General features: G+C 54.3%; 6 protein-coding genes across 6 annotated transcripts; 2 read left to right on the plus strand and 4 right to left on the minus strand.

The window, feature by feature from the left end:
- Positions 1-5,492: 5,492 nt before the first annotated feature.
- On the plus strand, positions 5,493-7,148 carry QC764_511350 (uncharacterized protein; the record flags this gene model as incomplete). Its single annotated transcript, XM_062948352.1, has 1 exon — positions 5,493-7,148. The coding sequence occupies one exon, from the start codon at positions 5,493-5,495 to the stop codon at positions 7,146-7,148; it is 1,656 nt and encodes a 551-aa protein (XP_062799738.1).
- Positions 7,143-9,070, minus strand: QC764_511340 (uncharacterized protein). Its single transcript, XM_062948351.1, has 3 exons — positions 7,858-9,070; positions 7,588-7,641; positions 7,143-7,483 (listed from the first exon to the last, which is right to left on the minus strand). The coding sequence occupies exons 1-3, from the start codon at positions 8,162-8,164 to the stop codon at positions 7,230-7,232; spliced, it is 615 nt and encodes a 204-aa protein (XP_062799739.1). The 5' UTR covers positions 8,165-9,070; the 3' UTR covers positions 7,143-7,229.
- Positions 9,071-9,420: 350 nt separating this feature from the next.
- QC764_511330 (uncharacterized protein) lies at positions 9,421-11,128 on the plus strand (the record flags this gene model as incomplete). The annotated part of the gene is made up of 2 exons (XM_062948350.1): positions 9,421-10,915; positions 11,004-11,128. 2 exons carry the CDS (start codon positions 9,421-9,423, stop codon positions 11,126-11,128), a joined length of 1,620 nt encoding a protein of 539 aa, XP_062799740.1.
- A 197-nt stretch (positions 11,129-11,325) lies between these two features.
- QC764_511310 (uncharacterized protein) lies at positions 11,326-13,383 on the minus strand (the record flags this gene model as incomplete). The annotated part of the gene is made up of 1 exon (XM_062948349.1): positions 11,326-13,383. The coding sequence occupies one exon, from the start codon at positions 13,381-13,383 to the stop codon at positions 11,326-11,328; it is 2,058 nt and encodes a 685-aa protein (XP_062799741.1).
- Positions 13,384-14,086: 703 nt separating this feature from the next.
- QC764_511300 (uncharacterized protein) lies at positions 14,087-21,151 on the minus strand (the record flags this gene model as incomplete). The annotated part of the gene is given in 6 exon segments (XM_062948348.1): positions 14,087-14,492; positions 14,558-14,635; positions 14,699-15,335; positions 15,372-16,819; positions 16,835-20,153; positions 20,215-21,151. The coding sequence occupies 6 exon segments, from the start codon at positions 21,149-21,151 to the stop codon at positions 14,087-14,089; spliced, it is 6,825 nt and encodes a 2,274-aa protein (XP_062799742.1).
- A 566-nt stretch (positions 21,152-21,717) lies between these two features.
- QC764_511295 (uncharacterized protein) lies at positions 21,718-22,320 on the minus strand. Its single transcript, XM_062948347.1, has 3 exons — positions 22,108-22,320; positions 21,973-22,051; positions 21,718-21,912 (listed from the first exon to the last, which is right to left on the minus strand). Exons 1-3 carry the CDS (start codon positions 22,268-22,270, stop codon positions 21,807-21,809), a joined length of 348 nt encoding a protein of 115 aa, XP_062799743.1. The 5' UTR covers positions 22,271-22,320; the 3' UTR covers positions 21,718-21,806.
- Between the last annotated feature and the right edge of the window lie 584 nt (positions 22,321-22,904).

The raw sequence follows: 22,904 nt of genomic DNA on the forward strand, positions 1-22,904 counted from the left end.
ATCCCTGTCGTTCCCTGGCAGGCCCTGTGCGTTACTACTTCGGCGGTAAATGGAAGTTTCCTTAAGCCTTCGGCCGCTTTAAGGTCCCAGATTATAGAAATTTGGAATAAAAGCGATATCTTCGAGCGTAAGATCCAAGGTGTTAGGGCCTTTTGCGGCGAACCCGCTACAAATTGTTCTTAACTTTTACCTAAATACGGTTTCTCCCTAGGAGCGTAATTAGATAGTATCTAGTACTATTCTGAGGCAAGCCGGATCCTGAGCCGTTTGTAACCCTTATTGGAAAGCTCAAGAAATCCCTATTTAGGAGCTTCACTATAAAAACCTACCATTAAATCTTAGAAGGGCTTATGTTCGAGCTAATAATTACTGTCCCTCCTGCGATATCAGCCACCTTAATCCAGACTGTCTCGGCGTACCAGTCATTCGTTCCTCGAAGCGGTCTACCCTGCACCGTCAAAATCCCTGTTCTCGAGCTCTATTTTTAGACCCCAAAAAAAGAAAATATGCTGGGCTTCGTAGCACAGAGCCGCGGGTGGCGCCCAACAACGACAGGTTGACGAGACTAGAGGGCGTTCTCACAGATAGCAAGTCCCAAACGCCACTGTGGGTCGAAGACTTGGATCAGATTCGTGGACATACTTTCCGTCTGATCCCCCAATGTGTCTCACCGCCCAAGCACTGGTAGACAGATACTAACCCTCAGAGTGTGATCAGCAACAAGCTGGCTGATTTTTTTACTTTCTTTGCCTACTTTTTTGCTTTCCGCAACTTTTCAGAGCGCTGAGATGGGAGAACTCCCTGATATTTTGGGCATTGAGGCAAATTGTGTAAGCGATGGCTGAAGGATGCTGGGAACTGGGGCGGGGATGAGAGTTTGAGACATTTTTCCTAGAACTAGTCGAATTTACGACCTTGATCCACTCAGACGTCATCAAGGACACCGAGGACCCTGGGGACCTGGTCAAACTTGCCCTGCGACTTGGTTGCTAACATGTAACCTTTACACCACCGCTCACGTTTAGCACAAGGGTTTTCACGCTGCCCGTGTGATGCACTAGTAGCGCGGGCAACGAGCCGTGTTCCGCTTCATGGAAAGGCATGATCCTGCTCGACTGCTGAAATGGGCAGGTAAAATCAAGCGATCTAGTTCTCCGCAGTATGCTTCGATGTTTCCAACGTCCGCCTGGTCGCGGCCCTAATAGCCAGTTGAAAGCCATCGTCAAGCCCAAAAATGGATTGGCCAATTGTTTCAGTTTATCCTACTCTGATCTGGCGCGGATCGAGAGTAAACAATGCCGCTATGCCGGTGCCACATTGATGACTGGAAGAAGAACTGCCGCTCGTCGCTCAACTGCGCGGTCTAGCACGATAAGGAGCCTTATTGTGAAGGGTGCCGAGTATTCCTGATCCATTTCATCCAGTTCTATAGAGGGGTTTACTGGGGTGTTACAGATCTAGGGTTGTTTTTCAGTTCGGGAGCGTATTTCATAAAGATTATATGTACATTGGCTTTTTTCTTACGTTTGACGAACCTTCACGACATTTTCTTTCACCACATGCAATTCTTTTCTTTATAGCTCATCGCTACGAGGTATGGGCTGCATAGCCACAAGATAGTTATCTGGTGATCGAATCTGGCCAACATGCCTATCAGGAGGGTGCTTAAGGGTTCTGGGGACTTTGGCTGATCAGACCTCCCAGTCCCGGCTGCTTCCTCTGCTCCCTTCCCTGGTAAACTTTCGAGGGATCGCTGCACAGAGGTGTTCTCCGGCGCTGTTGGGGCGACTGCTACAGGCGCACCTGTTTCCTCCGCGCTGGAGTTGTCTTCGTTTTGTTGGTGGAGGAAGAGCACGCCACGCTCGGCCGCAGCTGATCTGTCATGGTGGGCGAGATAAGTTGGCGCATAATAAGACTCTGAGCTTATAACCACGGCACGTGAGTCAGCATGTTACCAATGGTGTGTTTACAGCCGCGTTCAAAACTGGCTTCTGGTTCTGAGTTGGCTAAGCGCGTTGGCCAGTGCGCGCTGATGGAAGGTTCTGGTGTTGGAATGTCGAGTCCATGCCAAGGCTCGGCCCGTTACAGTGGGAGCACGCTCCAATTGTCTGCTGTCTTGGCTCAAGCCGGAAATGGCTCCCCGGGCAAAGCAGCAAGGATGCTAGATATGATTGGAATCTGCCATTACCAGGTAGCCTTGCAAAGCCAAGCTCCCGGTTTCCTTGCAAGGAGTCAGCGCCAAAAGTGACTCTCAGAGCTTGCTGTAGGAATCTGGAAGCGTGGGATGGTCTCCTTTGCTGGAACCAGAAACAGCTTTTCCATTTTGATATAGGCAACATAAGAAATCGCTGCTACTGAAGCCATAAATGGCTTTTAATGCAATTAAGATCGCTGCCTACACAGGCAAAATGAAAAGGCCGTTTCTGGCTTTTCGTATGACCAGAAAATGTGATCTTCCATACAGTGCTCAATCAAGTTAGAAATAACCCAAGGTTTCGGTGATCCCGATGCAGGAACGGGAGAAGACTTGCCTGATTAAGACTAACTCAGTAATAAGTGTTACCCTTAGGGTTATTCTTTAGCAACTTCCACCAAAACCCCCCTGCAGCACTTAAGGTGCTCAGGGCCTGCTCAGGGCCTTGCTCACCGTGCTCGGGGTTTGCTCACCGTGCTCAGGACCTTGCTCACCATGCTCAGGGCCTTGCTCACCGTGCTCAGGGCCTGCTCAGGCTCTTGTCCCCCTTGCTCAGGAGATCTCCACTTCTGCTCAGGTTAAAGCGGCGACTGCTCAGGTCCCAGAACGGAAATGGAAATCGTCCATGTCCAGATTCCGATATTGTTCAGGTTATGACAATATGGAAATGTGAAAGATGATATATGCGCCTGCTTGTCAACAGAGCTCAGACGACGTTGCTTCCCCCTAATCTTCTTCCCCGCCTCCACAACCTCCTTGTTCGTCTTGCCATGCGCCCCTTGGCAAGCACAGCCTCAATGCCGTGGTCGCAACCATCAAATGTCCAGCGGTGATCTAGGTTCTTTGTGTGACCTGCGCCTTTGAATTCCAGGGCGAAGAGGTGGTATCAGGATATGGCACTGGTGAAGGCTAGCTCGGTCACCGGTGCTAACTAGTGTGCACTAGGCTCATACACAAAAGATGTAAAGCCAAAACCCGGTTGGGATCCGGAACACCGTCCTCAGCTGTTCAGCGCCGGCTGTCTTGAGAATGGAACTCGCTTCTCCGAACAAGCACGACCGAGGGTAACAGCTAAAGTTACGAATGTCGTTCACTCGAGGTACCTACATTATCCAGGAATAAAAACCGAAATCAAGCAGGAATACCCCAACTCTCATCCCTCAAGCCCCCCAAACAGTAGCCAGAAGAAGCCTGTGGTATCCAATCAAAGCTCCAGTTAATACCGCTGTGTTTGTCCAGCTCTTGACAACCCAGCAAATGCAAGACACCCATTCCATCATAACCATGATTCATTGCAATGTCCTTTCATCTCGTCATAACACACACCCCTTAGAGGCAGCCTTGACTAGTGCTGAAACTCTTGTCCTCATCCAGATCAGAGAGCGTACCACCTCAGGTTCTGTCTCATCATGGATGGCTCGGCATTGCCATCCGTGACACTGCTGCCTTCCTCGCTGATCTTGGAAAGGGGCCTAGTGTCACCCGAGTCAAAGGCGGTGTTGATGGTGTGGACAAAACCAGTGTTTGACAAAGTAGGGGTGGGGATGGTGGTTGTGATAACCAAGGGCTCCCCAGGCTTGGGTAGTTTGGAGCAAGGGTTGGCTAGAGAGTGGGGGAGTGGATTGTTCGACTGACCTGGCCGTTGCCTCTGCGGCCATGGAGGCGGCGATGTAAAACTGAAGGACCAGCGGCGGTGATGACATCCATATCGTCGAGAGTAACCTTCTTCACGGTGTTATGGTTGGTGATGGGTGGCTTTGTCTGGTCAGTCTCAACACCAAGCCTCGGCCTTCCCCTCGACTGGTCAGTCCACGAGGAGCCATCCCCAGTGCGAGCGCTACCGGGAGCTCCAAGAGTTCCCAAAGGAGAAGGGTTCACAAGGGAGACCGGCGGTGGTGGCGTAGGCTTTGCCATGACGGTAGCATCAGTAGAAGATGACTTTTTCTCCCGGCTCGCACCACCATCATCAATTTTGTCCTCGTCATTATTTTTTCTTCTTTAACCTCTTCTTACCTAGCAGGAGCTGCTTCGGCTTCCTTCTGGCCATCAGGGATGGCAACTCGCGGGGCACCACACCTCGTGTAGATGTCGATGCAGATAATGCCGAGAATCATGGCTGGCATGAACGCCACGATGGCCCAGATGACAAATGCGTGACCGGTGTTTTTATCGGTGTACCAGATCCCTTTTTTCTTTCGCAGCCTGAAGCGGATCCTTATTAGCGATTGCACATGGACGGATGGACTGAAACCGGAGAACTTGAACAATACCATAACAGGCGGATGGGGGTTTTCAACCACGGCAGTACCCAAGGGGTCAGAGGTCAAGGGAATGATGGACGACGCGGTCAGCGTTGAGACGATGAGTGTCGAGGTAACCGACGTGGATGTCGGGATCAGCACAGGATGGGTCGGGGACGGGACTGCCACCCGGAGGCGGGGAGTAGCGGGTGAGAGGGGTACTGAACGAGATATGGCATCGTCAATCTCGTCATGAGTCCGTGAAGCAACTACGAGGTTTTCTAAATGGCATGGTTTTCGGTTGGATTTGTTCGTGGCCTTGTGGGAGGGATGCTGCAACCCTAAAAGGAGAGATATTGAGAGGGTTGAGGGTTTTTGAGGGCCGTGTGCGTTCATGATACGGTAGGCAAGCCATGTGTGTGGTTAACTAAGGTAACCGATGATAAGCTCGCCTGGCAGAGAAAGTAAAATTCTTAAAAAAACAAAAAAGGGGGCGGGGGGAAAGAAACCAAATACCTGTTTCGGATTTGAACTTGAAGCCTTTCCCAAGGAAAAAAGATGTCTGTCTAGGCATCCACGGTCCCCAAATCATAATCGGCTATAAGACCAAGTCCACGTGTCCGAAGACACTTGGGACTGTCGGAATTTGTTCTCACAAACCACGTTTAGGGTGGTAGACGGCAGGCAAGGCCTGTAGTGGGGGATTCGCACAGGTGGCAGGACAACACCGTCAACTGGTGGACATTTTTGTCGCGAATTGAACGGCGGCTGGTGGCAGTACAAAGTGTTAGTTATAATAGAGGCACCAGCGCCGAGTCTCGGTTGGTTTTGTGCCATTGTGATATCAGGTACTTGAGATAGAGGTTAAAGGACGTTCGTTTTCTGTTTCATCCAATCACACACAGCCAGGCACGCATACGTCATCCAAGCCCAACAGAACTGGGCCCGCCTGCGATAGACACACCAACACAAATTCATTATGGATTATTTCTTATCCATGAAAATAAACACCATCCATACTTGTGTTATGGAGCGGCTGACAATTGCACAACCAAATCATGATCAGCCACTCGCTTACCAACCTCATTTTCATCCGCATCTGCATTTTTCTCCTTGAATATGCTCTCTTCATCGAGCTCTCACTTCTCATTCTCACCTCACTCTTTTTCGGGCCTCAACCAACATCGGGCTCCCCCACAGCAATAGCCCTCAAACTATTCATCCTCACTCTCTGCATTCTCGAGATATCCTCCCTCCTCTTCCTCTATCTCCCCCACAAAGAACGCCTGCTCAAAAGCAAGGCCATCTACCCCTCCCCACCACTTACCCGCTCTCAACGTCAAGCGCTCTTCCAACAATGCACCGCCAACGTCCCCGACTGGCACCGTTACCTCCAACTCTGGTTCCTCAACGCCCCCCTCACTGAGATAAAACGCGACAACATCCGTGACTTCATCCTCTGGGGCTTCTTCGACACCGACTCAACCGCCCCTCTCACCCCTGAAATCGAACCCGAAATCGACAGCTACATCTCCCACATCGAGACCCTTTCCAATCGTAAATTCCCTCCCGGCCGCGGCAACTCCACCACCGCCCTCCGCCTTACCTTTGATCCGATCCAAACCCGCTACAGAAGTATCATCTGGTATCTCCTCGTCTGTGCCATCGACGCCTTCACCCACCTCACCCTCTACCGCAACAGCTTCTCCCACCACCGCCCCTATTGCCCCCCTCCTCAAACCACAGCAACTGTCGTCTCTCCCAAAATATTCCACTCCTTCCCACCCCCAGTCCTATCCCACCTCTTCCCCCACCGTCCCCCCTCCCCGGCAAACCACCTCTCTTACTACCTCCGCCCTCACCGATCCCCAACCCACAAACCGGTAATCTTCCTCCACGGAATAGGCATAGGCCTCTACCCCTACCCACCCCTCCTCCTCTCCCTCCCCCAGGAAATCGGCATCCTCATCCTGGAAAACCTCCCCTTTTCCTCCCGCTTAACATGCCCCCCATTGTCCAAAACCCTCTTCCTCCAAGAACTATCCTCCATCCTCTCCCACTTACCGCACTGCTGGGAGGAATTCACCCTCGTAACCCACAGCTACGGCTCCGTCCTCGCAACCCACATCCTATCCGACACCACCCTCTCACCCCGCGTCACCAGCCTGGTGCTAATCGACCCCGTGACCATCCTGCTCCACCTCCCAGATGTGGCCTACAACTTCACCCGCCGCCAACCCGCCAAAGCAAACGAATGGCAGCTGTGGTACTTTGCCAGCACAGACCTCGGGGTAGGGGAGGGGCTGGGGCGGTATTTTTTCTGGAGGGAGAATATCCTCTGGAGGGAGGACTTGACGACCACGACGACCCCAAGGAGAAAAGTGGCGGTTGTGCTGAGCGGAAGGGATCTGATAGTTGATACCGGGACGGTGGCCAAGTACCTTGCTTGTGAAGAGGGGGATTGGACAAAGGAAAAGGATCACAGGTGGACAACAACAACAACAACAACAACAACAACAACAACAACAGCAACAACAGCAACAATTGACGTGCCAGCAAAAAAAGCACACAAAACACGGGACGGGATAGAAATCATCTGGTTCCCCGAGCTAGACCACGCGCAGGTTTTTGAACAGAAAAAACACTATCAACTTGTTGCTGAGGTGGTGGAGAGTTATTCTGGTCACAAAGGAGGACGGAAAATAACATTGTAAATAGGTTAGATGTTTCCTATATATGCGTAGATAATTTCCATTTATATGTCAATAAATAAATAAAAAACAAAAACACCCAAGTCATGACCTCCCCTCCTTCACCTCCGCTCCGCCCCAACTCCTCAAGTTAACCTCCACAGGCGCCGACCCGCTCCGCACCACCACCATCACCAAATCCTCCACCTCCGACTCGTTAACAGCCTGGTGCTCGAGCCACGCAGGAATATACGCAAAGTCCCCCTTTCCGAGCACGTGGCGTTCGGGGTGCTGCTCGTCTTCGTCTTTTGGCTGGGCGAGGAGGACGCCCGTGCCGGATGTCACGTAGATGATTGTTTCTTTGAGGGTCAGGTACATCAGGGTCATGGATCATTGCATGGTACAACACTTTCTAGGATTATGTATCAAGTTGGAAAGGAAAGAAACAGAAAAAAAAACGTACCTTGCTCTCCGTTGTGGTGTATTAAAGAGGATGATCGGGGCTTCACAATGAGGACTGGCAAAGCGGGATATTGGTTGGTAGCATGCTCATCAAACTCAACAGCTAGCTAAATGGTGGTGGGTGTTGGGAAGGGATGGATGGATGGATGGATGGATGGCCTTCCCACCCTCAGCCAGCCAACCGGTGCTTTCCATGCGTGGGCAAACCACGGTAACCCACTGATCATGGGGGCCCGGGAACAAGTAGGGGACATCGGGACTTAAAACTCACCTGTCGCGCACATGCTCTCCGCCTGCCCAACTATGGCGTCCCTGCTGATAACCCGCGGCCCTTCTGCCGCTGGCGCTGGAGTTGGTGCTGGAGTCGGCGCTGCTGCTGGTATCACCGTTTTCGGGGATACATCTGTCCGGTCATCGGCTTGTTGATCACCTGATGTGTGGTGCTCCGAGGGGGGGAGTATATCGGCGGATCTGGTCACAGATATGGATGCCGGCATGATCATGGGCAGGACCTCCTGGACGATTGGGATCAAGGACGCCATGGTGTGGAATAGTTCACGCGCGTCCGGGATATACATCCGTAGAGGCGTGGCTATGACAAAGTAGGAAGGCGAGTATGACGGACAGGACTTGGCCTGCGAGGTTGGCACTGGCACATGAGATGCGATGCTGAGTGGAGGTGGTGACTGTAACGGTGATGATTTGAGAGTGGTTCCGTTTGGGATTTTTATCGTCGTCGGGTTCTGCTGAGGGATGGGTGAGTTGGCACGGTTGACGGTTGGGTATCAGGGGTCAGCCCCGGTGGTCGCCAGTAGCCCAAAAGAACAATTCGCTGGTTTCTCGTCTTTAGATGCGGCCTGCTTTGAAGTCCGACACTGAAAGTCACACAATGCGCATCGGATGGTAATTGTGAGTCGTCTTCTGCCACCTTCCGTGTTGGTGAGCTAGCTGTCAACTGGCCGTCCAGATCGATACCGGAGATCAGGAAACCTGCGGCGCAACCAGAATCGGGAGTGTTTGGTGCAATCGACAAAAGAGGGAGGACGTCGATGATGTCTTGATGATATTGGGTGAAGTAAATAACAAATGTGATTGAGTCGATGTCTGATGTTTCACTCTCATCCCGGAAGGTGAGGTGAGGATTGCGGTGAGGTCAGTGGAGCTGAGCTGTCCGTTGGGCAGCTTGATAAGGAAGGCGATAAGAAAGGTACTTGGTTGTACGTACAATTTGGGTGCAGCCTTGAAGTACCGCCTGTGACCCCACTCGAGCTTCACTGCCGGACCGGGGATGGCGGGCTTGAAGCTCCGACCGAGCAGCTTCCTGCCGTCGCCACTAGCTTCGGCACTCAGTCCGGTGTCATATACACCTGCCCTATCTGGACTGTGATGGGATCTGCACATGTGTCCCCTCCGCAATGGTGGCCGTCTTTATCACAGATCAGATACCCGAGCGCCGGTCCCGGGCAGCAGCTCGAACCCTGCACTTCGTGGTTGTGTGACATGTTGGGGGTTGGGGGGGGGGGGGGGGGGGGAAGCAGGGGTTCCAGGGTGTCCTCGCGCGATATCTTGGGGATAAATGATGAGAGTCGTGTCGATGATGCAAAACCTCATGTTAGCTGCCCTGTCGCTTTGTCTCCAACTTTGTCTTCTGCATCTGGTGGTGCGGGGTAGCTCTCTCCCTTCCGGTGTCTCCTGCCACCTCAGCTAAAAGTCCACCTTCCATTTTTTTTTTTCTTTTTTTGGATAAAGAAGGGGAAAGAGCACCTTGATGGCAGAGGTGGAGTGAACCCCGCCTTTTCCCCATCTTTGACATCTCGAGGAAACGCCGGCTGAAATGAGCCATCTTGAACACGACGCCGCAGTAGTGATGGGAGCCGAAGAACTCTCCAGGCTGGAGCTGCTTCCCGCTGAGCTGGTATACAGCATCTTATCTCACCTTTCACCCTTTGACCTTGTCGCTGTCTCGGCGACATCACGCACCCTCTACACCCGTGCCAGTGCCGATCACCTCTGGCAAGCTCTGATTCAAGAAAACGTCCCTGGTATCCAAGTCAGGACTCCAGCACCATGCCGGAGCTTCAAAGCTCTCTACCGGGCCCATGATCCCTACTGGTACCTGCCAAAATACAAGATATGGTTCGCAGATGTCAACCTCACCGGCAGACTCATCATCGTCCGCTACGACCCCCGAAGGGGCTGCATCGAAGGCTACCAACTCGTCGCCGCAAACCGAAGTCGCACCTTTCAACCCTGGGAAGCCAACCGCAACGTCTCGATTCACCACTTTGACCCTGTCGTTCAACTTCACATGGACAAGACCATGATCCAGCTGGACGCCGTCGACTCTGCCGACTCTCTTGCCTTCGACTCGGACAGTCCGGCTTGGGCCCGTTTCAACACCATCAACCTCCGCCTTGTCCGTTCTCGCACCTCCTCGATGGAAGGTAACTTCTCTCGCTCACCCTCCCCAGCTTCAATCGCTCCGCCTAAACCCTCACGTCTCCTCTCTGAGCGTCAAATGCAGAATTACACCGACTCGATGTATGCAACCATCTTCCACACCCGCGTCCTTTCCTCCGACGAGATCGCCTTCTGCGCCTCCCCCAAGTTTCCCTACGGCTTCATCTGGCCACCCCCCGCCATCCCCTCGGGCCACCGCGTCTTCGGAACAGCCGCCAAGCTCTCCAGTGGACAGCACTTCAAACCAGAGACCCGCCCCTCCTCCCGTTCCGACCTCTCCGACAAGGCCTTTGTGATCAAGACATGGCTTGCCACGCGCATCCCCGGCCGAGCTGTTTACAATATGTCCGTCATCGCAGATCCGTTAACCGTAAGCATGAGGAACCTGCCCCTTGCCGTCCGGGGAGACGACGCCGTAGACGACGCCCTAGACGACGACGTCTCAATCCGGATGCAGATAGGGCAGGAACTCGCTACTTATGCCACACTGGACCCGAAACTGTACACCCCGACAAAAGAAAAGCCGTTTAGGGGGATCTGGGTAGGGGATTACTCGGGTCACGGGTGTGAATTTCTTCTTGTCACGCAACCAGATGATGAGACGCCTTTTGATGCCGAGAGTATCCAACCCCGTGAGCAAGAGTCACCCGACGAGTTTGAGAAGCGAAAACACGACGAAACTGTCTATCGTGGTCCGCTGGAGGCGGTTAAACTTACGGGTGACCCTAACGTTCCCCGAGGGGAGGTAACCTTTCGAGTTGCGGACCTAGGAGAAAGGGGGCTCGTCAATATCTGCCAATATGAACCGTTTGAGGGGGTGAGGATTGTGAAGAGCCAGGGACATGTGGGCTCGACGGGATTTGTCAATGGTGAGTTCTTCGATCTATCTACCTGTGGCGGGAGGGACGAGGATGATGGCTGACAGACCCCATAAATTTATTTGGGATGGCGCGACAGATAGCTTTATTGAGTCGCAGTTGTTGTTGATCAGCCACGATAGGCTGGCGCAGTATTGGTCTGAGTTTGGCCATGTGAGTTTCCTTCAGAGGGTGGATATTGATGGGTTTTTGGCCCCGGCGTAGAGAGCTTTTTTGGGGTTGTGATGGTGGTGAGATAACAGATTGGCTATTTGCATAGAGCGGCTTGCTCCGAGGTGTAAATCATGATCAAATTAATGTATTTGAACCAAATAATTGGCGTTTTCCTATTTGAGGCGCCATGAAACCTCATGATATATCCCCAAACGCCATATCTACCAGACCGTCCCCAGCCAGCACCGTCACTTGCCATTCCCAGTACTCTCAGAAGCAGCCCTCATCCCCTCCCTAACCTCTTCCGCCTCCTTCCTGAACCCACACCCATACGTCTCCCCCGTATTCCACACCAACCCTCCCTTACCCCCGTTCCCCTTGGTGCACTCGGGACAAATCTTTACCCTATGCCACGCCGTCGCCAGGTTGCCCCGGACATTATATATCCCCTTGTGGCTCTCCGGCTGGGTATTGTAACTCTCGTCCGTGGCCTTGACAATAAGCGTGGTGCACTGCTTCTTAGGCAACTGTCCCATCAAGCTCACCGACCGGCCGAATCCATCCTCACAGTCCTGCCCAACCTTTGCCAGGGCCGGGGGTAAGGGGACAGTGGGTGGGAGGGAGAGGACGGGAAGAGTACCGTTGTATCTCCACCTTGTCCACCCCCAGCTCTTGTTCCCATAGCACGGCGTGGCTGGGTTGGAGCAGTCGTCCACGAGCTGGGCCTGGTCCCACGTCGCGCCGCCGTCGAGGGAGACATCAACGCGCGTGATTTTTCTGCCCCCGCCAGAGTAGGCGTATCCCTGGAGGGCAATGGGTTCATTGTCCGGTGTTGTTTCCGGACAGGGGGTATTGCCGTCAGAAGAGGTCGGTTTGGGGGTGAAGCCCACCTTTTGCGGTGTAGCCGCCATATCAATCGTTCTCCGCCCCCCATTCACCCTCTCCCCACTCCCAATACCTCCCCCCGGCATCCAAGAAACTTTCTTGACACATTCCCCCACCCAGACCCCCGTTATCGCGCTCGTCACCGGCATCTCCTGTATGCTCGGCGCCTTGTCCCAATCCTCCTTGCCCCCTTCGTTCGGCCCGAAGCTCTTGTAATCCCTCCTCTGCCACTGACTCGTCGCCTCCTCGTCCGAGATGACAATCCTGCTCAGCCACTTTACGCTCCTGGCAGCCACATTCCCCGGCACCACCACCCTGAGTGGGAACCCGTGATCCCTCGGGAGTGTTTCTCCGTTCATCCCCCACGCGAGCAGCACGTCCCCGTTTTGGTCGGTCGCTTTCGGGAGCGGTATACTGGCCGAGTAAGCCTCCCTGCCGACAAACCAAGCGTGCATATCTTTTTCGTTCTCTTGTTGTTCCAACTCGAGCCCAGCATCTTTTAGTAGATCTTTCAGCTTCACGCCCTCCCAAACCGCGTTACTTATCGCGCCGACCCCCCACTGCAACCCGTTCGTTTTCCCTGCGTGTCGCGTCATGTCGTTCCTCCTGTTTCCACTGCACTGCAACGTTGCCGTAACCCTCTCCGTTTTAAATCTCTTTTTCAGCTCCCCAATCGTATACCTCCTCTCCTCCCCATCAGGTAACTCCACCACCAACTCCCCCCCATCCTCTTCAGGAACCCACATATGATGCCGCACATAAAACATCCCATTCTCGGTGTAAAACCCCTTATCCAGCTCCTGGTTAGGCGGCTCCGCGTTCCTAGGCTTGTAAGTGTGCGTTATAAGTCTTTTGTCCCGCACCGGATCGTTTACGAATGGGTCTTCGATGCTCGTGGCGGGTGGTTTCCCGTCTGGACCGAGGTCGGAAGGGTGGATGTACCCGATTAGATACTCTTCTAGGATCTCTTGGACGTGAGGGGAGTTGTGGATGGTGAAAATTTCCCAGTAGGGCTCTAGGGAGCCGCCGGCGGCGCGGAGGATGACGTCCCCGCCTGGGTGGGCGGGGAGCCAGGAGGTGATGTTGTAGACTTTGTTGTTGAGGGTTACCCATGGTTCGGGGGAGCTGGGGCCGTGAGACTGGTGGATTTCGGAGAGGTGGTAGAGCGGGAGGGAGGGGGAGGGGGAAGGGTCGAGGGAGGAGGTTTCGGATTTGGATAGGAGAGGGAGGGTGAGGAGGAGGGAGGTGGTTAGGAGGAGGCTGGCGAGGTGGGAGGCTTTGGGGGGTGGTTTTGGGTGATGGGGTGGGCTGGTAGTGTGTAGCGGTCGAGGGAGAAGTCGGAGGTTGATCGGGGGCGCGCGTCGGGGCCGGCTATGGTTGAGGAGGGAGGTGATGGCTATTCGGGGGATGCGTGTCGCCATGGATGGTGGAGGCTGTGTGTGTGTAGATTTGGTAAGCTTTGTGCAAATGTCAGGAAGGAGTTTAGATAAAAGAATACAAACCGGTCCAGAGATATCTTCTCGTTTTCTCTCCACAAACCCAACAGGATGGAAGGGTCATCTGATCGCCCTGTTGTACAGGGAACAACATAAGACACGGGCGTCGGAAGCGGCTGCGGAAGCGAACACGGCGTTGGGGGCGGTCGGACACCTACTAGCAGTCATCCAATGTCTGCCCACCACGCAGCGGCCGCGCTGTTCACCGCCAGACGAACACGATAGGAAGCCATACCAGAGCAAGATTCAGTTGGGCAGCCGATGGTTGCCGTCGATAGAAAGAAGTTGTTATGTCAGGGTCCAGCCAAGCTGCACGTCGGGAGCGTTCCGATTCGAAAACACCTCCTGTGATTGGCCAACCGACTGCTTCACAAGCCCGCCTGGAGCCCGCACCAGCGCGGCGCTGTGCCGCTGTGGAGCAGAAGCTTTTCCCCGGATTTTCAGCGGCTTCGACGGCGCCTTGGCTCTGAAACTAGCGCTGTCTTGGCGGTGCAACTACAGTCCACACTGCTCATCAAAGGCAAAGAGAAAAGAAAACCACTGGTGGTACCTATCCAATTCCAACTACCTTATTTTGCTGTGAGATTTTGTAACAAGAAAAAGCAACGAAAAAGGAAACCCTCTCCATCTACTGCTTGCCCAACCTCTCTTCGTAGCTATTGGCCTCAGGTTCTTGAGGCTCATCGTACTCATCTCCATACCCATACCCACCATCCCCATACAGGTCATCCTCCCCCGTGGCCCCGAGAACATGTCCGTACGGATACAAGCCGTCGTCATCTTGATCGGCCTGTCCCATGAGATCCATGTACCACGCCCACGGGTGCTCAGCCTGCTCAGCCTGCTCCGCACTCTCCGTCCTCTTCAAAGCCGACGGGATGGCGCCCTGGTGCTGCCTCGGCGGCGACTGTCCCCTCTCCAACGGCTCCCTGAAACTAATGTTCCTCGCCCTCTTCCCAAGAGTTTGTATAGGGATCGCTCGCCTGTCAGCCTCAGCCTTCACCTCTTCATTTTCGTTTTCCAATCGCGTCGTTCTAAGGTAGGTCATGTCAGTCTCTCATGCGATCACACGTCCCAGATAATGAATGGAGACACTTACAGGCGCCTATACTCCTTCTCAGACCTCGCCAACTTGCCCAATTCGGCTTTGATCTCTTTCCATCTCCTCTCATCGTGTCTATTTCCCATCTGTGTTAGCGCCACCTCATAATGGGGGAATACTAGACGTCGAAAAACTTACTTGCTCATCTCTCCGTTCGCGCTATTCTTCTTCTTATCCTTCAACACATTCAACCGATCCCTCTGCTCCTCCTTCTTCCTCACCGTCTGGCTAACAAGAGCTAGCAATCGTTGCCACTGATTGAGCGGCCCGTCCCCAATCATCTGCTTCACTTCATCATCCCACTCGGCAATGGCCTTGAACTCCTCCTCCAACACCTTGTCCTCTTGGGCGATCTGCTGTTCCGTTTCCTTGTCAGGCTTGTACGTGCCGTCCTCGGAGTCTCTTCTCTGTCTCTTCCCCGGGGGCTGCTTCGTGGCACTGGTATCTGGCGGCAGCTTTCGTTTCCCAGGCTGGTTCTCCGCGGGGGTCTCCTCATCCTCATCAGAGACAACGAGGAACTCGTCGGATGATTCGGACGTCTCGCCGGTGGGGACATAGTCGGGATCCTCCTCTCGTTGCTGACGCCTTCGCCTCTTTTCCTCTTTTTCCCTTGTTCTTTGCTTTTGTTCCTCGGTCAGCGGACGACGTGCAGTCGGTTTCTTGCTGGACGTTGTAGGCTGTGGAGCTACTGGAGGCTGTGGAACCACTGGAGGTTGCGGAGGTTGTGGAGGATCAGGACCCCCCGTTGGTGGTTCAGTCTGCTGAGTACCACCACCGCCGCCGCCGCCGCCACCACCACCACGACCACCACCATCACCATCGTTTTCATTGTCGCTAACTGGAAAATCGTCAACCTCACCCAGACCAACACGGCCTGGTCTGATCCTTGTCGTCCTCAATCCCCACTGGTTCCCATCATGTCCCAGTCCCTCCATGATCTCCTTGTACTGCCACGGTTTCAACCCCTGTGGAAGCCCTCTCATCCCGATCCGTCTTTCGATCTGCCCCACCATGTGTCTCTGACTGACAGTCCGCATGTTCTCCCGCATGGTCCTAGGGCTGAAGCGCTGCCCCGGAGCCCTATACGGTCCTTCGTCCGGAAATTCAAACCGATCGGGCTCGTCTGCCGAGTTGTCGTCCTGTGACGAGTGATAATCTTCCAGGGCACCCTCCTCATCCTCATCTGCCTCCTCCTCCTCCTCCTCCTCCTCCTCCTCCTCTGTCGAGCTGCTCACCTGCACCGGCGTGGTCTGAGTCCCAGCCGAGACATCGGTACGTTTCTCAGGTGTATCCCCAGCGCCATCAAACCCCATCCCATCCACCTCATCATCATAACCCCCCCCCACCGACACCAAAGTACTATTCCCCTCCCCAACCCCAATACCCAACCCCGGCGTCCTCCCAGTCTGAGCCATATACCTACTCCACTTCCTCGGACTCCTCTTCCTAATCTCACTTACCGGGACCCCCCCTTCCCAACTCCCCCTCGAAGCCGCCACCAGCCCAGCCATGCCATCATCCTCATCAAACCACGCCGGTCTAGCCCGCACATTCGGCACGTCAGGATCAAACGGGGTCTCCCACTCAAACCCCGTCAGATCCTCCGCCGGGATCCCCTCGTCGGTAAAAACCCCCAGCTTGAGCGGTTTCCCGACAGGGTTGGTGCACCACTTCTCCAACCACTCGACATGTATCTCATCCCCGTAGTGCTCGTCCCACTTGGCGGCATCCCAGCCCTGGCCGACGAAGTCCATGCAGATGGGGCATGGCTCACGCTTGTGCACTTTGCGGAAGTGGTCGACTGCCGTCTCGGGGGTGCGTAAAACAGGGAGGTAGCACTGGAAGAAGGGACAGTTTCTCGTCTGGAGAGCCAGGTCTTGAATGGCCCTCGCGCGGAGTTCTTCCGGCATGGGTGGCGGGCGGAGGGTGTAAGGTTGGATGCCTACTTTGGAGATGAGGTTAGGGGACATGTTGGGTTTGTGGGCGGTGACCACCTCGCTGATGACGGGTGGATCTTCCAGGGGAGGGTCGGTAGGGTCGATTGTGGGAGGTGCTCCGGGGGGGAGCTTGGTGGTGTACAGCAGCTTTGCTTTTGTCAGCGTGTCCAACGCCTTGATGTCTTCCAGCGTGGAGTAAGGTGATTTGGGAGGGGAAGCTGGCTTCTTGTTTTCCGCGCCGGGACGCGGGGGACGGGGGGTGGTGTCTGTTGGGTCGAACTTGGAGGCGTCACGCTTGCCGGGAGGATAGGGGTTGGCAGGACTGGTGCTGGCAGGACTGGTGCTGGCAGGAGCGGGTGGGGTGGGATCACTTTCGCCGGTGAGTTCTTGGATCCTCTTCCTGTATACTTGGTCTAAGGTTTCCCTGTTTTTGTAGCCGGCTGCTTCTGCCTCGTTGTTGGCGTGTACTTGGTTCCAGTAGTTTTCCTTTGCCGTGATATCTGGGAGACCAACCCCGGGCTTGGTGCTTGGCCACTTTCTAATCCAGTATCCAGGGCGGTTTGGATTTTCTACCCAATGCTGGGGGTCGGGCGAAATCACACCCGTCTTTGCCGGGCTCTTCTTTGTTGGCTTGGCCGTGGGGGTTGGTTCCTTCGTTGGCTCTTTGGGAGCCCTCTTCGCCGCCCGTCCTGCAAAGGCCTGGGCGATACGGGGGTCGACAGCACCCTTGGGCTTACGGGGGGCTGTGAGTGGTGTCGGAGATCCCCTGGGCTTTCGGGGTGTCCTGATTCTAGAACGTGCGACGGGTTTGACCGGTTTGACCCGGGGTGTAGTATAATGGCTCGGCGTTGGCGTTCCCGTCTCAGTGGGAAGGGTCACTCTCCGCCTCTTGTGGCGGGTCGGACTGGGAGTCGGCTGCATACGGGGCTTTTCTTTAGGCTGCTCCTGTTGCACAGGCGCGACGCTCAGATGTAGTGGCCGCGTGAGCGGTGGTGGCTCGGATTGTTCCGGCAACTCTGGCTTGTCCTTCAGTATCTTCACGAGTTGAAAATGATCTGGAAGGAATTCTAGCACCGGAACTTTCAACTGTTTCTCCCAAGGCTGCCACGTCCCCAAGTCTTCCATCGGTGTCGCACGATACAATTGCCAGTCAAAGTTGTGCGTAACCGGCGGCGGTTTGTATCTGCCCCATAGCTTTTTCTGTGGAGTTTCGGTGTAGATGTCGCGATATCCGAACGGCTGATGCTCATAGATGCCCTCAAAAACCGGCAACGATTGCTCATCCACCTTGTTGATCCGCAGGTAAGGGTGGACAATGAGCCTCCGGGTCACTTCCCATTCAGTCTCAGTCATGGATGGACTAACAAGAATGTCAGGGAGGTCAGGGTCAAACCCTTGGGTGATGCTGAAGTGGTCCGTCTTGCTGTCAAACGGCCCCCCATTTTCCATCACTTTGCCCACGAACTCTCGGAGTTTGTCAAGTGAGATCTCCCATAGAGACAGTGGACACTCATGCACCGAAGCCCCGTCGTAGGAGGCGTCCTGGAAACTATACCTCCTCCAGACCGGTCGTGACACGATAAACTGAGGGAACAGGCTGAGTGGGCTGGGTGCTTGAACACCCTTCGGGTAGATCGCTTCCTTTGTCAGCTTCTCTATCTTCGCCATCAACTCGACAAACGCCTCAACAAGAGGCGTAAAGGCTCTGCTTAATGCCGGGGTAAACTCTGCATCCGGGCTACTCGTATCGAGTACGTCGACAAGGCTTATGTAGAGGGATGGAGGTACACCCGTTTCGTCAGCAACAGGGTATTTTCCAAAGTGTGGCCCGAGCCAGTTCTCGCCAGGAAAGAAAACCTCGAGGTAGGTCAGCCCAGCGAAAGGGACCCCTTCTGCTGTCTTCCAGATTTCACTCGCAAGGATCGGTCTCAGCAACCTCTCGGCAACAATCGATGGAGCCGTGAGTTCCAAGTGCGTCAGATACCAGTCGTCAGACGCGCTGTCATATGCCTTTGTCTGGCCAGGGGCTAAAATGTGCCATCGATCGGAAACCTGCCCCGACCCCCCTGGAGCGAATGCCCGAAGCGTTACCGCGTAAGTGTATTTCTTCGCGTTGACTATGTCGAGTTGCGCCGCAATTACCTCCCAATTTGACTTGAGAAAGGCCAAGCCTCCATATGTTACCGGAGCTTTGGTTGGATTGCCCTGCTCGTCGGTGGTGAAGGCATTTATCAGCGCAGCTGGGATCGCTGGGCGGCCTGGACGGTCACGGATAGCTCCCGGTACTAACACACGGCATACTTGTTGCATCCAGCGGCTGTACTGATTCGTGAAGAAGGCAGTGGCAGGAGCATCGTCCCCGGCAGGCAACGGCAACCGAAGGTAAGCAACGTCTGGTCTACCTCTCCCTTTCAACTGTGGCCAGTCCAAGGTGACCTTTCCAACATGGTGTCTGGCTCCCGGCTCCCACTTCCAGGGAATGGGGTCATGTGGACCTGCCACGAAGGGGATCAGCTTCCCAAAGTACGCGCTGTCTCCTGGACGGTATTGCTTGTCGATCTGCTGGCAAAGCCAGTTGAATGCGACGCGGTCCTTGGCAAGGGCACCTACCCCAGCACACTGCACGCGGCAGGCATGCTGGTTGATATCAGCGAGAAATGCGTCCTTCTCCTCTTGCAACTCATAATCCTTGCTGGGATCCATGATGTAGAGGTTGTAAGTTACTCCAGCTCTGCTGTCGAGGCCAAGCAGACGGTCAACGGCGTCCACAAAGCTGTTAAAAATCCCACGACGGAACCAGACAACACCCTGATACCCATGAAGCGGGATCATCAGGCTCTTTCCAGGCTGGAAATCAGTTTCCTTGGCGAATTGCTTCTCCAACTGACCAACCTTGGTTTTGAACGTCGGTGCCCTGTTCTCGTCCAGTGACCATCGATCCGAGGCATTGTCGAGGGTCGACAGCGGTGGGTATTCTGCTAGATTCCTCCACTGCTTACTTTTCGGAGGTTCCTCATCTGCCATGCCACCTCTGATGTGCAGGTTGTCGTCGCTCTCGTCCTCTTCCTCTTCCATGTCCCAATCGTCATCTAAACCTCCACCGCGAAGGCCTATCTGGTTTGTTTCCATCATGTCGAGATAGGCGTTCACGTCCAAATCACCTTCGCGCGAGGCAAGGTCCTCCAGCGCCAACATGTCCACATCGGAGCCTTCCTTGGTGCTCTCCCCATCAGACACGAGGTCTTGCTCTTCCCCCATCACCACATCTGACCCACCATCTGAGCTCACCTCCACCGCCTCGAACCATGTCTCCTCGAGCTCGTCCTCCCACTCATCCTCTTCCAGTTCTTCGAGATCATTCTCACCTCCTCGAAGCCCTGCATCGTCCTGGAGCCGGGGCATCCATGGCGGCGGTTTGAGCTGCCAATTCCCCTCGTCATCAGCGTATACATCCAGGTCATTCTCATGATAAGGCCTCCGTTTCAGCCCCGCAAGCGACGGGGGCTTCCCTATAAAACCAGATGACCTCCCTCTGAACCCAACCGGCCCATCATAGTAAGGCCCATACCGCTTTTCTTCTTTCCTCCTGGTCAACAACAGTCTCCTCCCACCACCCATCCTTTTGGGTACTGGCGAGGCGGTGACATTATTCAGGGCTATTTAACATGTCAGTAAGAAACCCCAAAACAAAGGAGGAGGCGGAAAGAAGAAACAAACCCTTCGCAGGCTCCGGAATATACTTCTTGAAGTCATTCAAAAAGTAATACCTATCCTCAAAGTACTGCTCCCGAAACTCTTTCGACCCCGGCTCGAACATATTACCCTGCACCTCAGCCCCCGGCACCGGGATGGGCACCCCAATATAAAACGCCGCCAGCCTCGACGGCAAATCCCACGCCTCATCCTCAGCATCATACCCCAACACCTTGCCAATCTGAGGCCTCAACCTCTGATACCCAAGCATATCCGCCTCCTGAATCAGCGCCTCAGCCCGGTTGCTGCTGTACGCGACAGGGATCAAAGGCCAAATCTTGGCCAGCTGTTGCGTCGTAAAGTTGGCCTCGAGAAACATCCTCAGTGTGGTGCTAGCATCCTTCCCATTGACAATCTCCCTAACAGCATTCCTAAACTGCTTGGTGATATACCCAAACCGGTCCTTTGTCCGCGCATCCGGGTTCAGCCGCGGATCCAGATTGTAATCCTCCCGTTCATGGTCCGGCATGAACGGGTCGTCGATCCGATAGAACCTGGGCACCTCCCGTTTCCCCACCAAGTCCTTTTCCTTTTCCTTTGCCTCCCTCGCGGCCTCCTCCACGTCCCAGAATCTTTCGGGAACCTTGTCAATGTTCTTAACCGACGTGAGCTCGCTCGTGGGATCGAGCGGGTGGTAATCTTTTCTTTCCGCTGCGAGCTTGTTCCATGCGTAGGGCGAGGTTTTTTTCGCGCTCCGGTGGCCGAAGTTGAGTGCTTTCCATTTGCCGTAAACGGGACGTCGATACGGTGGTGTCTTTGCCGGCGTGACAGGCCAGGCGCCTGGGGGCTCGGGGGTGGCCATCAGTTTCCAGTCTTGTTGTGTCCCGGCCATCCGCTGCTCAGACGTGTCTGACCAGCCGGCGTTGAGAAAGTTCCAAATCCTTTGAAACATGTGGGCCATCTTGGAAAGGGCTTGGTTGTGGTGACAGTGTGTTTAGGTCGGGTGGTGGTGGGGGAGAAGGTGAGACGCCGATGGGGCGGGTTGGAAGCTTCATGGTGGTGGAAATATTCGAGGCTTGGGGACAAAGCGTGGTCAGTAGACAAGCTGGTGTGTTGTGTGGGGAGAGCTGCGTGCTATTTTCTTTGTTCTTCGAGTCAAAATACGGACTGGAAATCACGACCGCCATTGGGCTGAGGGGCAACAAACAAAGGCAACAGGGCTGCTTGCGAACATGGAAATTCTGCGGATTGTGTCCGGAAGGGGTAATGCAAATAACAAAGGTTTGTGTTGACCTAACATTCAGACTCAATGATGGCGATGAGATTGAGTTTTTTTGCTGACGGCTGCGTGCCTTTGAACCTGTCAATCGTTCTTTGGGCGAGTTGCAGAGCAAGCAATGCTTTTTGACCTAACAATGGCATTCATTGAATGATGAGGTTTGGTACGGGGGTACCATGTGCCCTCTCCTCCCTCTGACCTCGATGACGAAATTCGACAACATATCAACTTGCACAAATGCAATGGTTGTATTCAGTTATATTATACATTATGCCCTCAATCACTCCAACATCTCTTGAGTTGTCGCTCATCAAGTTCGACCATACACCCGCCTCGATTACCCGCAACGGAACGAGCTGATACGGTTATCGAACCTTCCATTCCCATCGCTAAGGTTGGCGTCGTCTTGGTTCTGGTACACCAGCCCCTGGCAGTTGGCGTGTCTGCAATGATGGTTAGAACAATGTGAAATCCTTTGATTGAAGGTTGGTGCTGTGACTTACTCCCACCACTGGCAATGCCATCCTTTTCCAGAGTGGCGTATCGAACTGATGACATCGTTCCAGCTGCCAGAGAAGTTTACTGGAGGACTTTGTTAACCCTTAGTTGCTCAGAGAGAAGGAAGAAAGGTTGCTTACCGCACTCGTTGCGGCCGCCATAAAAGGTCCGGCATTGACCACCCCACCAGGGGTCCTTGCAGGCATAAACACTGATCCGCTCTTGACCCCCATTCGACTGGGAGGCCGTGACTGGCAGGACGCCAAGTGCCACAAGGACCGCAAGAGACTTGACGTTGAACATCTGGATGGTGTCGAGAGCCACGAGAAAAAGGCTCCAAGGGTGATGTTCGAGGGTGAAAGAGCAGTAGGTCGTTGTTTGTGAGCCGGGCGGCCTTGTTTTCTTATGTTTTTTCTAGGGTCCTCCCCCCCCCGATCCTTCGGCGACCCGTCAAGTGATCGGCAGTCATGAAGTTGGGGTGATTCAGATGAGATCCAGGATCATGATCCACTATTCAGGGTCCAAGATGATCTCCCGAGCTCCCCTAGACGCTAGTGCTTCCGCCTAGCTGGTACTATCGCATCCTATATTTGATCCTAGATTAGCACGGATATCAGGGTGGCCTCCAGTCAGCAACGCGACAGGTCCGGATCTGCTTCCCGAGTCTCACGTTCTGTTAGCTGAGGTGAGATGGCAGGGGTCCAATCCCACAGTGGAGTGCAACGGCAACAGCTTCTAGATCGACAATCTGGTTCTGGTGTTGGCTGCCGTTATTCTCGCTGTCTTAGCACGGTCCGTGTTGTTGATCCAGACCGTACTAATGCCTAGGCGTCCTCCAAGTCGTTTGCCACGTGACACTCACGTGTTATGATCTCTTTGCAGCTGGTGAAAGCGTTCACAGCCGCACCACCGCAACGATCGCAGTATCGCATCACGG

The sequence above is a fragment of the Podospora pseudoanserina genome, chromosome 5 (genome assembly GCF_035222485.1).
Source record: "Podospora pseudoanserina strain CBS 124.78 chromosome 5, whole genome shotgun sequence".
In the NCBI taxonomy this organism is placed as follows: Eukaryota; Fungi; Ascomycota; class Sordariomycetes; order Sordariales; family Podosporaceae; genus Podospora; species Podospora pseudoanserina.

Excerpts from the sequence above, each read along its gene's own strand:
- QC764_511295 (XM_062948347.1), bottom strand. The coding sequence starts at position 22,270 with ATGTTCAACGTCAAGTCTCTTGCGGTCCTTGTGGCACTTGGCGTCCTG. Across the intron at positions 22,052-22,107 it reads TGGCGGCCGCAACGAGTGCG|TAAACTTCTCTGGCAGCTGG; the intron begins GTAAGCAACCTT and ends AAAGTCCTCCAG. Across the intron at positions 21,913-21,972 it reads TGGCATTGCCAGTGGTGGGA|ACACGCCAACTGCCAGGGGC; the intron begins GTAAGTCACAGC and ends CCATCATTGCAG.
- QC764_511340 (XM_062948351.1), bottom strand. The coding sequence starts at position 8,164 with ATGTATATCCCGGACGCGCGTGAACTATTCCACACCATGGCGTCCTTG. Across the intron at positions 7,642-7,857 it reads GGAGAGCATGTGCGCGACAG|TCCTCATTGTGAAGCCCCGA; the intron begins GTGAGTTTTAAG and ends CCGCTTTGCCAG. Across the intron at positions 7,484-7,587 it reads ACACCACAACGGAGAGCAAG|AAACAATCATCTACGTGACA; the intron begins GTACGTTTTTTT and ends TGACCCTCAAAG.